This window comes from Xiphophorus couchianus, chromosome 8 (genome assembly GCF_001444195.1).
Source record: "Xiphophorus couchianus chromosome 8, X_couchianus-1.0, whole genome shotgun sequence".
NCBI lineage: Eukaryota > Metazoa > Chordata > Actinopteri > Cyprinodontiformes > Poeciliidae > Xiphophorus > Xiphophorus couchianus.
This window is the reverse complement of record NC_040235.1, coordinates 20,156,440-20,169,492: the sequence shown is the minus strand read 5'-3', so window position 1 is coordinate 20,169,492 and position 13,053 is coordinate 20,156,440. Positions and strand designations below refer to the sequence as shown.

The 13,053-nt window shown below is 42.8% G+C and overlaps 1 protein-coding gene across 8 annotated transcripts in view; it reads right to left on the bottom strand.

The window, feature by feature from the left end:
• Window positions 1-6: 6 nt before the first annotated feature.
• Window positions 7-13,053, bottom strand: part of cdk5rap2 (CDK5 regulatory subunit associated protein 2) — a 40,350-nt gene continuing 27,303 nt past the window's right edge. For 4 of the 8 annotated variants that reach the window (XM_028026523.1, XM_028026525.1, XM_028026527.1 and 1 more), the window contains 22 exons: window positions 12,757-12,947; window positions 12,342-12,666; window positions 10,688-12,233; window positions 10,299-10,403; window positions 9,769-9,917; window positions 8,840-9,234; window positions 8,509-8,741; window positions 8,166-8,217; window positions 6,764-6,936; window positions 5,911-6,261; window positions 4,749-4,874; window positions 4,535-4,651; window positions 4,267-4,456; window positions 3,835-3,953; window positions 3,420-3,632; window positions 2,576-2,662; window positions 2,236-2,504; window positions 2,009-2,158; window positions 1,786-1,924; window positions 1,189-1,235; window positions 1,032-1,086; window positions 7-436 (listed from right to left, as the gene is read on the bottom strand). In XM_028026523.1, coding sequence (XP_027882324.1) covers window positions 330-436; window positions 1,032-1,086; window positions 1,189-1,235; window positions 1,786-1,924; window positions 2,009-2,158; window positions 2,236-2,504; window positions 2,576-2,662; window positions 3,420-3,632; window positions 3,835-3,953; window positions 4,267-4,456; window positions 4,535-4,651; window positions 4,749-4,874; window positions 5,911-6,261; window positions 6,764-6,936; window positions 8,166-8,217; window positions 8,509-8,741; window positions 8,840-9,234; window positions 9,769-9,917; window positions 10,299-10,403; window positions 10,688-12,233; window positions 12,342-12,666; window positions 12,757-12,947 — 5,139 coding nt within the window. In that variant the 3' untranslated portion in view covers window positions 7-329. The remainder of the gene's footprint in view (window positions 437-1,031; window positions 1,087-1,188; window positions 1,236-1,785; window positions 1,925-2,008; window positions 2,159-2,235; window positions 2,505-2,575; window positions 2,663-3,419; window positions 3,633-3,834; window positions 3,954-4,266; window positions 4,457-4,534; window positions 4,652-4,748; window positions 4,875-5,910; window positions 6,262-6,763; window positions 6,937-8,165; window positions 8,218-8,508; window positions 8,742-8,839; window positions 9,235-9,768; window positions 9,918-10,298; window positions 10,404-10,687; window positions 12,234-12,341; window positions 12,667-12,756; window positions 12,948-13,053) is intronic. The other 4 variants (XM_028026524.1, XM_028026526.1, XM_028026531.1 and 1 more) reach the window with 4 other exon arrangements.

Genomic DNA, 13,053 nt, shown 5'->3' with positions numbered 1-13,053 from the left:
CCTGGATTCATCATCATGATACTTTTTACTGCATTTGAACATATTTGTCTCACAGTAGCTCCTACACAAGCTAAAACAGTAGTAAAATACTTTCGTCATATAAAAAATGATAAAGGAAAATATTTTTGCTGCATTGCACGGATGGCTATTTACACAGGAATTGTTTTAAAATAAACTTTTACAGCTTTAGTACCACAATTAAAATAAAGGCAAAAGTTGTGCAATTCAGGTATAAAAAGGCTTGGATTTATGGGGGACAAGGTGACGGTTTTACAGCGGGACATGAAGGCTGGGTAACGTCGGGTTGAAACGAAGGAGCTCCGTTGGGTTCAGTCGCTGTTTCCACCCGATAAATCAGAGTCTCTGTCTGCAGTCAGACTGGAAATAGGAAAACTTCTCTGCTCAGCCTCCACTACTGCACACCGACTGGGACCTCCTGGAACACACATATGAAATAGTGAGTTAAGGGACGGGAAAACCCCCCCCTGAGAAAATCAAACTTTTGGTTGCAAACATGCAAGACAAGTTCCAGAAACATGCTAATCCAAGAAAAAAAAAAAAAGTACATGGTGACTTACCGTGATGGGAAATATAATTTTTCCTTTTTAAAACACAAGCTGTGTTCTTATGGTGCTATTGTGTTTTACATCTTAGCTAGGTAACAAAACTAAATTTATTATTTTAATGCTTTCACTTTTTGTCACGCTACAAACTTTAATGTAGTATTTGATGTGAAAGACCAGCATAAAGTTCTCTTATTCGGAAAGGAGCATGCTTTTTATAGTAAGCTAAATAAAATGTCCACAAATGGATTCTCTGTTTAGCCAACAAAATGAACACTTAATATTTTTGATTTACGAACAACTTTTCCATCTACTTCATACTCAAACGCTGTCTGGTGTTGGTCTACAACATCCCAATAAAACACATTAAAGTCTGTAGTTACAACTAAGTTTCCAATTTGCTTCTACTTCATGCGAGAGCTCATGAAACTCATGCAAAGTCTCGGCCTGCAACCCAACCGCACTGACCTGCACCTGCTCCTCCAGACGGGCCTTTCTGCCCAAACAAGGTGCAGTAATTTGTCTAATGTTACGTCACAGAAAGGACAAAGAAGAACGATTCACTGAAGGACAATTTACCGCCGAGGACGAAACACCAGAGAAAAGGTGCAGAGTGTGAACTCACCTCTAAATTCCCCCGAGCTTTCTTCAACACTCCATGAGTCAGAGACACTGGAAGACAGTGGAAGGGTTTTAATGGTGAACTAATGGTTTGTAATAAGTTGGCCTTGTAAAATAAAAATTATTGAGCTAATTGTCAACTAATTTAATCATCGATTAATCGTAAACCGATTTATACACTCTAAAAAAGGCCATTTTCTGAAAGTTAAACACAGAAAAAATAAATCAAGGCTTTACAAAAATATATACATCTTGCATTTAAGGTTAAAAAAAAATATTTAATCTAAGCTACACTAGTGTTGGATCAGTTAATCCAAAAAGTAATAAGCAGGTTAACTCTACACTATTATTATTTAGTCTAGGAGAAGGGGCTGAGCTTTGCAATAAAATGTTTATTTTATCTAAAAAAAAGAATCCAATTACTTATTTACATTTCTAATACTATATAAAAACAGCTTAAATGAAAGATCTGCAGAATGTCAAAAATGTTTTATTTCATAAAAATAATGAATAGAATTACTGACTAATAGAATAATCCTTAATTTGGGCCCTAAAAAGTACATTTGCTGTGAAACTTGTAAAATAGTTTATAACGTCCTACATTGGTCAATGATGACTCTCTCCATCCCCTCTTTGAGCTGGTTGGTGGTCCGCAGGCGCTTCACGGCTCCGCTCAGCATCCTCTCCTGCTGAGATAATCTGTTCTTCAGTCTGGCGATCTCGTTCTTCAGCAGCTCATCCTGATTCGGAGGAGAGCAGAGGAGGTTCGGGTCTTCAGAAGCTTCATTAGTGAGAGGGTTCACGGCGTGTGAGCTGGTTCCCACCTGCTGGCTGCCGGCGCTGCCCCCTGCTGTGCTGGCAGCCGGCAGAGAGACCCTCCATAGCAGCTTGAGCAGCCGGCCGGCCTCCTCCAGCACCTGCTGCATGGTGTTGCTGCTGCTGGATAAACTCTTCAAATGCTGGTTTTCTCTCATCTAAATACAGAAAACCAAACTGCTGGTCTCATCGTGTCATTCCTAAAGAAGCTTCAGCACGACGGCGCGGTCGCTACCTGGTTGTCAGAGCCCTGCTGTCTGAGCGCGTGCAGACACTCGTGCAGCTGTGCGTCCATGCTCCGTGACAGCTTCCTCCCCTCTGAGATCTGCTTGCGGAGGGCGTTGTAGTCCTCGATCAAACCCAGGACGTGGCGCCCGTTGCGGGTGGCCCACATCCGGTGGCCAGGGACCAACCGGGAAGGAGCGCCGGAGACGCTCTGTTCGGAGCTGCAGACGGAGTCGGCGTCGTTCTCCGACTGAGCCTGATGTTTCACTTCTGAGGAGACTGAAACGATAGCGATAGGTTCGATTGGAGTGTTATGGAGAATTATGCCAACGCCGAGAAGGCTGTCTCACCATGATAGACACTGGTTTGCTCGTGGGTCCGGAAGGATCGAAGCAGAGGATCACAGCCTTCCCGACCCGGTGGCCGGCCCGCTTCATCTACAACACACGCAGAAAACTGGAGTTTTCATGTCCTGTTTCCTGTGTGTTTATATTAGGGCTGGGCAATAAATAGGCCTAAAAATAAAATCTATGATATTTTTATACCAGAAAAAATAGGAGAAAATAAAATAAAACAATTGCGAGAATAAAGTCATAATCTTATGACTTCATTCTCGTATTTTTTTTTTTCTAAATATAACCCTAAGACTCTGTTGTGCAGATCTGATTTGATTCTTTTCAAAAAAAGAATCTGTCAGCCTGTGTGTCTCTTTCTTCAAGAGCTACCAATAACTTGATGCTCATGTGTTAAAAGATTAAACATTTCCTTATCTGTGAAACTTATCCCAAAATATAATTTTACAAGACGCTCAACATTCCTCATTTTAATTTTGTAGCTTTTTGTGTTCATAAAATTACTTCCTTGTTCTCTTAATTTCATGACTTTGTTCCGATAATATTAACGCTTTATTCAACTTTATTGTCATACAACTTCAATTAATTAAAATAAAATCTTATTCTGGTCCAAATATTCTGGCATAGACTTGACTTCAATTCAAAGTCCAAATAAATAGAAGCTGTAAGACACAGTTTTTAGGCAAGATGATGGGCTTTGGATGGGCTAACATCACAGTGAACTATGGGAACCCGAAGGGTGCATTGGCGACAAATTTGTTTTTAGAAAAACCCAGCTTCAAAAACTAAAAATCGATTCATCGCCCGGCCCTAACTTATTTAATTTTGCTGTTGCGCGTACCTGGAGACGACAGCAGGTAGTTGATGTTGATGGTCTCAGAGTGACCGGGTCCTCTGAGCAGCTGCTCCTCCAGTCTCTGCCGCAGCGCCGTGTTGGTCTGGATGCTCCTCTCCAGCTGCAGCCGCAGGTGTCTGATCTCGGACAGGAGCTCTCCCAGGTTCATCGAGCCAGACGACGACATGGGGACAGGATGCGGCGCCTCCTGACGGCGTTCTGACAGGAAAACAAAGATAAACACCTCAGGCGTTACAGAAAACCACAAGAAGAGCAAACTGCACTGCATGAGGAAGGTTAAAAGTTGCGACAGACTATATGTTGACCCGATATGTTAACTACTGATATCTTAAAAAGTCAAGTGTGTGTTACTTTGACTTCTTCAAAGAATGTAATGAATCTGGGCGATTGGTTAGGTTACCATGCTGGCTGGAGTCGTTCTTGATGTTTTCATAAACCTGCAGCTCCACTCGCAGCGACTGCAGCAGCTGCTGGGAGTCGGACAGCTGCTGCCTCTGGAGCTTCACCTCACACTGCAACCTGGAATAAAAAAACTAGGAATGAGTCTCAATACTTTGATTCAACTATGAATGTAAATATGCATGGATTAACCTCAGAGGATGTATTTTATATAGTTTATATATAAAAGGAGTGGTAACTGGACTGAAAAGCCAAACACTCAGGAGTGATAAGTGGCAGAAAGGGAGAGGAGATCTAAAAGTAAACCCAATTCCTGGTTTTGGGTTGCAGTCTCACTGACGTCTATCAGTAGCCCTGGGGTCAGGAGGTCACGCACCATCACTAAGCTCACACACACGACCGTTTTAAATGACTCAAGTGTGTTAGTGCTGACCTTCGCAGCTCTTCTCTGCTGGCCTGCAGGGAGTTCTGCAGCAGCGCGTTCTCCTGACTGCTTTGCTCCAGCGTCTCCTGCAGTCTGAGGTTTTCCTTCCGCAGAACTTCACTCTCCTTCCTGCTCTGCTCCAGCTTGGCTGTCCGCCGCGCCAGAGTCTCACGCAGCTTCTCGTTCTCCTTCTGCTTGTCTAAAAACAAACAGAGGCGTTTTGTAAAGGAGCCTTTGGGACTAAAAGAAGGAATCAACAACTCGAAAGCAAATTTACCTCGAGATCCCACATTGAGCTGCTCTTTTAGCACTTGATTTTGTTCCCAAAGGAAGCGCACTTCATTAACCAGCTGACCCTGCTCCTCGCTGCCCTGGATAAAAATGTTTGTGGCTGCAAAAAATACAAAAAAAACCCAGGAGAGAAACACATTTAGAAAGATCTCTGCTGTGGGAATCAGCGATGAACCGGGGCTGCAGTGGGCTTTACGTACCTGGGTCTTTCTCCACCTCGGCCAACTTCCTCTCCAGCTGTTCTCTCAGGAGGTCGTTAGTGCGAATGCTTTCCTCCAGTCGCTGGCGTAACGCTCTGATCTCTTGGAGATGTTCAGCCAGCAGGTCTAACAAACACGGACACATCAGCTAAATTAGAAGGAGATTCTCTAAGCTAAGAGAACTCCCACTGATGTTCGTTGTTCTTTTATTGAACTGTTCTTCTGGTCAATGCAATGAGTTTATGTGGAAATACTAAAGTGTACATGTAAACATAGGGCTAACCTTGAAAAGCACATGCAGTTTGTTTGTTTTGGACTTTTACAGGATCCCGCAAAACTACATTTGTAGAGTCCTTGTAGTTTGTTTGTTTCAGCTGTAATTATTATAATTTAACAGTTGGAATTTGAGGGGACTTTTGGTGAATATTTGTTGTATGCTTTCAATTTCAAAACTGATGCAGAATTACTTAAGTCTTAGCTGAAAATAGGTTTGCTGCAATCTTTCAAGCAAGAAAAGACAGGAGAGGAATCAGTTCAATTTCCCTTGATTTGCTTTGGTGCCGATTTGCATGAAAAAAACAGTATTTTCCCTCTTAGTCAATAAATGCACATAAAATCACTTATTTGCACTTTTCAGAACTTAAGTAAAAATCAGATTGAATTGAGAGAATCTCGCCATTTCTTCCGTTGGATTAAATTCTTCTACCTCCATCTAAACAACCCGAAGCACATTTATTATCTTTTAAGTGTAAAAAATGCTTAAACTAAAAATTTTAACTGGTCAAAATCTAAACCGACAGGTCGGTTTGATCACTACAAAGTATGTACTATAAATTTAAGGGCATATAATTAAAACCTTTACAGAAGCTCACAATAAAGTGAACATTTGCGTTAGTAAAACAGTTGCTGCACAAATGTTTTGCTAGTATTCATTTGCATCAGCATTTGACTCATGGTGATGTACAACTTCTCCAAATATTTGCTATTTGTTGGACTCTCTGTTTGAAAATCTTTATTAAAAGTTATACCATGTGGAAAACAACAGCTAACTCTTACAGGTGGCATTATCTGGCTTTGCATTTTGCTCAACAATTTATAAAAGTAGAGTACATTTTCTGTTTTCATTACTTTAATTATTCTGCTGATAATGCCTCATATTTACCTGAATTCATAGTGCGAGGCTGTTCTCCGCCTTCTCCTTGTGAGCCGATGTCTCCACCTTGTTCATGCGTTCCCGTTTGAGGCTCTGCGGCTTCCTGATCCGGGCCTGGCTCCTGCTCTTGGTGATGCCGGCTGGGCTGCGCCAAAATGGAGCAGTGCAGGTCCAGCTCGCTGCGTAAGGTGGCGTTGAGCTCCTCGTTGCTCTTCAGCTGCTCCTGCAGCCGCCGGTTCTCCATCTGCAGACGCTGCAGACTGCTGGAAGCATTTCTGGAGAAAGGAGACGCACCTTTCTCCAGAGCGCCTCCTGCAGGACAGACGGCTGCTCCCGAGTTCTCAGGAGAGTGCTGCTGGCCTGAACAGAAACAGATAATGCAGATAATCAACCAACTTCAGTTAAAAATGTCCTGAACTAATATTTCTGTCCACTTTGACCCAGCTTCCAGAGACGTCAACAGGGGGTGTTCGTAAAACGCTTTGTTTTACTTTGCTCCTTTTTTTTTCCAAGAGGGAAGCACAATTTGAGGACCGAACCAGATAGGTGCCACTGAATAATGCAACTTTGAGAGGCGGTGGACTGAAACTGGACACCAGCTCTAGCTTTGGTCATCCAGCACGCCTCAGTGGGATGGAATGAACCCGAGTGGAAAATAATTGCCATTACAGGCAGAAACTAGATGGAGAGCAGGGCTGAAGTGATCATACATGACATTACACAAGACATGAAGTGGAGACGCATGCATTTTTAATCACTTGCATTATATCTCTCCAACCACTCTGACACCAAAGACTACACTTCACACCTACAATTATCTCCAAGATTTAAAGGTTGTTTAATATTTCACGAGGAAACTCACTGTGCGCTCTACTGCCGCCTTGTGTGGTGGTGCTGCTGTGGCAGGAGGAAATCGTCACGTCTGAGCGGCTCAGGTCGGACTGGGAACTGCGATGGCTGCTGGGAGTCTGACCGTGGATCTGACTCTGGAGGCTCTGGATGAGTCGATTCTTCTCCTGCAACTCCTTAGCCAGTCTAGAAGTAATCAAGTCAAATTCAGTGTGTGAATGTTGGCTCTTTTGTAAAAGTTCATACACTTAGAACTTCTTCATATTTTGTTACATTACAACCACCTTCATTGTATGAACTGCGCCTAAGGCTCGCACTGACTCAATCATTTTGTAGATAAGGTATTTGTAAATGCTTTGACTAATATCAAGTTGTATTTTAGTTCTATTTTTACCTGTATGGGTATGTTCGCTCACTGTTAAATTGTCTTTTAATTGGGTTTTGACATCTGCACTTGTATGATTTGTAATTGTCGGTGTCCGGATGCCGTTCTTGGCCAGGTCTCTCTTGAAAAAGATTTTTACTCTCAAGGAGACATACCAGGTAAAATAAGGGTCGACAACTTGACAAAATATGAAAATGCGGAGCAAAAAAAAAAGAAAAGGCACTCAAAAATAGAGAGAGAAATCAGGAGACAGTGGAAGACTATATAATGATCCTAACAAGAAGGTTTTTAGTTGACATTTGGGGGAAAACACACAGCTGGAAATCACCACAGCAACCATCATGCTGTGCGTCTGACTGAAACCAACTCACAGGTCCAGTTGCTCTCTAGTGCATTCAGCCAGGCTGAGGTTTTGCTGGACCAGAAGCCTGATGTGCTGCTGCAGCAGCTCTCTCTCAACGTCTAGCTCCAGACGCAGATAATCTATGTCCTGCTGGATTCTACACAGGCTGTCATGGGGATCGATCCCGCTCTCGTCGTTAGAGAGAGGTACCTGTTGATGCTCCTCAAGGCTGTCGTTTTAGTAACGAGTTAATTTTCATCACACTGAGGAAAAATTTTAAATACTTGAACAGCTGTGAAAAAGTTTTTAACTCCCTGGAAAAGCTAAATAATTACAATACTGATCTAATCGTGAACATCAGCTAAGGTGGTGTGGCCTCTTCAGCTTGGCTTGAAACACTTTCATCAGATATGAGTGGCAGTTTCAGCTTCACCTGGTTCAAATTTTGTCAATAAAATCTTCTATTAAGAACATTTTGGTATACAATTATTAATCCAAGAAAAAAAATAAATAAATAAACGACAGATTAGTAGAAAGTATGCAGAATGTTGGATACTCATTTAATTTTTCAAATCCAACCTTACATGCCCATTGAATCCTATTACTCCAAATATATAAGTTTTAAATGTTACTAGCATGTTAGTTATATTTATCGTTTTTAGATGGCATGATAAATATGTAGCGTACCTGCGAGACAGTTCTAAAGCTGCAACATCCTCACTAACCGGATGAGATTCTTCTGGAGGACAGAAAAAGAAAAAACATTTGTCATGAACAAGTTTGTCTACATCAGAAGTAAATATCTGTTTGTGCTGGCTTCTAATGATTTTTTTTTGTTGCTTTTAGACACATAACGGCACAATAATTATGAAAAATAACTCAGTCGTAACTTTTTATAACTCGTATAGATATATTTTTCAGTACTGACTCCCAAGTACAAGGTTACAATGTAAATTGTTCATTGTATTCCCCCTACAACGCAAACTGTAGAGCAGATATCATTTTCTTAGACAGTAACAGCAGTGACCACCTTTGTCCAGCCGGCCGTCCAGCTTGTCCAGAAGGTTCAGACTCTTGTTCAGCTGTTCCTTCACCACCTCCCCCATGTAGTGGTCCACTTCTCCAGAGTGCAGCAGGTCTTTGAACGCCTTGCTCAGCTCCTCCAGCTGGCGGCGCTGCAACACTCCCAGCCTGCGGCTCTCCTTGATTTGCTCCCTCAGCTGTGACAACTCTCTGGCCTGAGACTTCACCAGAGAATCAAGCCTGTCAAGTGGTAAAAACATGACAAATTTGTTTACGACGTTTAAGCTTTGATCAATAAATAGAGTATATTTTGCCGAAACAGCGCAATGAGCTTTTACCTAGCAGGTGACGTTGAGCGGCTGCGGGTTTGCTGCAGCTGTTCGTTTGTGCTCCGGTTCAGTGTTCTCTCTTTCCACAGGTCAATATTCACAACACCGGCTCTGTCCGTAGCAGACTGGTTTTCAGCCTCCTTTTTCCCACTCGGCTGCCCGACCCTTTCTTGACCGCAGTCCACTTTGTGTGCGCCGTCTTTCTCCCTGACAGTGAGCGGATCTGAGGTGTTTGCAGCCACGTCACTGGAGAGGGAGTTTCTGTGTAGGAGGCTTTGCATTTGTAGAATGACCTTTGCCTGGTTTTCTAGGTGGGCTTTCAACTCTCTTACTTGTGCCTGAAGCTGCAGAGGGTCCTCTGAAGCCCCGAATTCATCATACATCTGTAAGTTTTTCAGGCTAACCTACATAGACACAGTGGGTGGTAGATAAAAGCTTAACTCAGCAGATTAATTCACTGAGAATATGTTACAACCTAAAATAATCAACGAGTGACATTAAGACTAGGGCATTAATACTAGAATAAAATCATTGTTTTGCCATAAGAAAGGAGAATTAAGTAGTAAGTTTATGAGAACTATATGAACAAAAATAAATTAAAATGTGGAATGTTGAACATCTTGTGAAGTTATTTTTTGGTATACATTTTACAGATGAGGAAATACTTCATATTTTAACACATTATTATCAATAGCTTTCTATTCTTAAAAAAGAAAAAACTATTAAAATCGGAAATCAGACCTGGTATGAAAAAAATAAAAATGTCTGATTTTATTTTTAAGCCACATCGCCGAGTCCTAATCAAAACAGACGGTGCTAGGCTAATGCAAGTGTCTGCAACTATTGGACTGGCACTTAAACTTAAATATCCTGACCAAGGCAATCAGTAGAATTTAATCATGTTTCATTGTTATAATAGCCAACATCAAAATGCCTACTTTGGCTGAGCTGAGAGCCGGGGAACTTGGGTAAGGAGTGCTGGAGTTTGAGTCCAAGTTTTCAGTGGAGGAGAAGGTGGCATGTTCATTTTTCAAGAGTGAAGGCAGGCTGGACGCACTGCAGCTAGGGTTCACCCCCAAATCTAGATCTGTGAAACAGAAATACAGACATTTAAAAAAGGGACACCTTCACATTCAAAGTAATTAATCATTTGATATGCAGCTAGACTTAATCAAGGCAAGAAATCAAATTGAGAGGTTAATAAGTGCTTGAAAGACATCCCGAACCTCAGAGTGAAACATGCAAGAACCGATCAGTGAAACATTTTACTTTAAGGGAGCTGGGGGAGAGTGCAGAAGAAATCCAAAGTTAAAACCAGAAAAAAAAAGACTGTGTGTTATGAGACCCAAACTGAAAAACACTTTGCTTTTCCATCCTCATGCGCACAGATAGTGAAAGAATCTACCCACATGTGAGATTAGTGTCCACGCAGCAGACAACATGCAGAGTCTGCCTATAGACTGTCTACCTGTGCTACTGCTCTCTTCCCTATCGTTCTCACTCTTGCCACTGGTTTCGTAACCCAGGTCCTGCAAATCCACCTGCACGCTTTTGTGTCCCTGCTCAGGAGCTGCTATTGGAAGCAATATATTTCATGTTAGACATAAATCCTTGAAAGCACAGGGAAGATGGAGTATTAGGGCCATACTAGGAAAAACAACAATACGGTCATAAAATTATGATAATATAGTCATACTTGTAACTATGACTTTATTATGGTAATTTTATGACTTTGTTCTTGTACAAGTTTACTCCTGTAATCTTATGACTTTTTTCTTGCATTTTTATTTCGTGTGGTCCTGATACTCCATCGTATTTACAGAATCAGAACATTCAATTCAACATAAGATATCTAACCTTTTCTTATAGTTTCTGTAGAGGATGTACTGGTAAGAGCAGTGGCCAGTTTCTCCTCCAGGTTTTTGTATGCTTTCTTTTTCTCCCTCAGAGCCTTATGTAACGTCTCCAGTTGGAGCTTAACATCTGGTGGTAATCCCTTGTCATCGTGTTCGACCCCGCGGACCTTGTCCTCTCTTCTGTGACCTCTCTCTTGCTGCGCGGAGGCCTGGAGGTCATTTACTCTTTGAGAGTAATCACTGAGAACCTTGTGAAGGTGACAGAGATCCTGATAGAGCTTCAGCCCTTTTGTGTCTGATGAGGCAACGGACAGATTGCTGCTGCTTCTCCTTCCGTGCTCTCCAGATTCAGTCAGTTTGCTTTTCTCTTGAAGAGCTCTCTGAAGATTGTCGAAATCTTTCTGGAGGTCGGCGTATAGTTCTGATTTATCAGAGGTCGGGGAGGTTGTGTTTTTACAGTGGCCGGCTAACGAGGAAACAGCAGCCTCTGTTGCACTGAAGCACTTCAGTACAACGCTAAACATTTCTTGGTTTAAATCAGGATTATGACAACCTCTCTTTGCACCTTGGTCATCCCTAGACTCATCATCTTCAAGCAACTCTGTCGTTCCACCTCTTTGCCTCCAGGTGGGGCCATTTAAATGAGAACCGTCACGCTGTGCAGCTTCATTTGCAGCCCTTAATTGCTCCTGGAGCTCTGCGTTTAGCTTACTTTGTTCTAAAAGGGCTTTTTGCAAAGAGTCTGCATGCTGCTGCAACTCAAGCACAGAGTTCTCAGTTTGGCCGCTGGCTTGATTTGGGCTATGTCTGTGCGAGTGTGTGTGAACCTCATGCAAAGCACCCTCTATCCATGAAGAGAGACCATCCGTTTCAGGTTCCTGATCTTGGCTCTGAGAAGAGGCGACGGCTTTCTCTGCCATGCTCAGGAGCTCAATGAGCTGGTTGTTGAGCTCTTCCTTCTCCTGTAGTGCTTTCTGCAACGCCATGCATCTACTGTGGAGGTCAACGTCAGAACCCACAGCGCCAGAACTAGGGTGCGGACCAAAGTTGCTCTGGTTGTCCAGACTGCAGGCTGTCAGATAAGCGATGGTGGATTGCGCAGCCTGCAGGGCTACAGTCTGCTGGGCATTCTGTCTCTTCTTTTCCTCCAGTTGAACATGCAGCTCCTCTAGATCACTGAGCTGCTCCCTCATCTTATTTATCAGGACCTCCTTTTCCTGGCATTCCTGGTGGAGGAGCTCGAGTTGGGAAAGAAGAGCAGATTCATTGTGGGTGTGATCCACTGGTGCTCTGGTGTCAAAGCCCCCGTCTGACTCTGCAGGGCTGCAGCTAGTGTGTGAATGTCTGACGGTGGAGGAAGGGGAAGCGCTGGTTTGCAGTGCTGAATCTGAGTTGGTATGCAGCTGCTGGTCAGAATCAGAAACATCTTCCACAGCAGAGTGTTGCTGTGCGTCAGTCTGCATCGGGTCAGAGGTCACAGACTGCCAGCTAGTGCTGCCCTCTGCTCTGAGCCTCACAGGCACAGGGAGGCGAGACTTGACACCAGCCTATGTTGGAAACAACACAAATCAAGCAGATATTAGGAGCACTGCTAGTCAGAGCTAATGAAAAGAATATATTCTGCCTTTATATTTCAAGAATTGCGTAAAACTTGCCCTGTGTCTTGTGACATGCTGCTTTGGAGACTTGTGGTGTGTTTTACTTTGAGGTTTTGGATTCTCATCTGCAGAGCTGACATTAGTGACGGCGGTCTCGCCAGCCGATGCTTTGCTTGATTTCTTTGTAGTTTGCTTTGGTGATTTAAAGACCATGGAAACGAGTTTAGGATTAGACTGAAGCGTTTCCAAAGTCCTCCTTAATTCAGCCTGCATGTCGCTGCTGCTCCCTGAGACATCGGCGCTCTCTTTTTCTTTACACTCGGTGGATTTCAGTTCCTTCAGGAGACCCCACAACTTCAGATTTTCTGATCGAAGTTCCTCTCTGCAATTAGCAGCTTATGATTAGCGTGACGTTCAGGTAACGGAATGTGAAAATAATAAGATCTTGACTTGACTAAACTAAAGAACCAACCTTTGATGTTGCATAGAGTTTGACCCTAACCCTGCCAGGTCAGACGTCTGCGCCAAAGCCTCTGTGTTGCTTTCTGCACCGTCGTCGTCGTCTCCGCTGTGTGGCAGGGTGCTGTCAGAGTGAGCATACTCTCTACCCTGGCTGGACCTGCTGATCATGTTTTCATCACCAAGCAGATTTCTAGGTGCAGTCTAGAAGAAATTGGTAAAAATGGGGCAAACAATTTTCAGAACATTGTGTTTAAAATTCCATTTTAAAAAAAAAAACAAAAAAAAAACTTTTACTAAATTAAGGAAT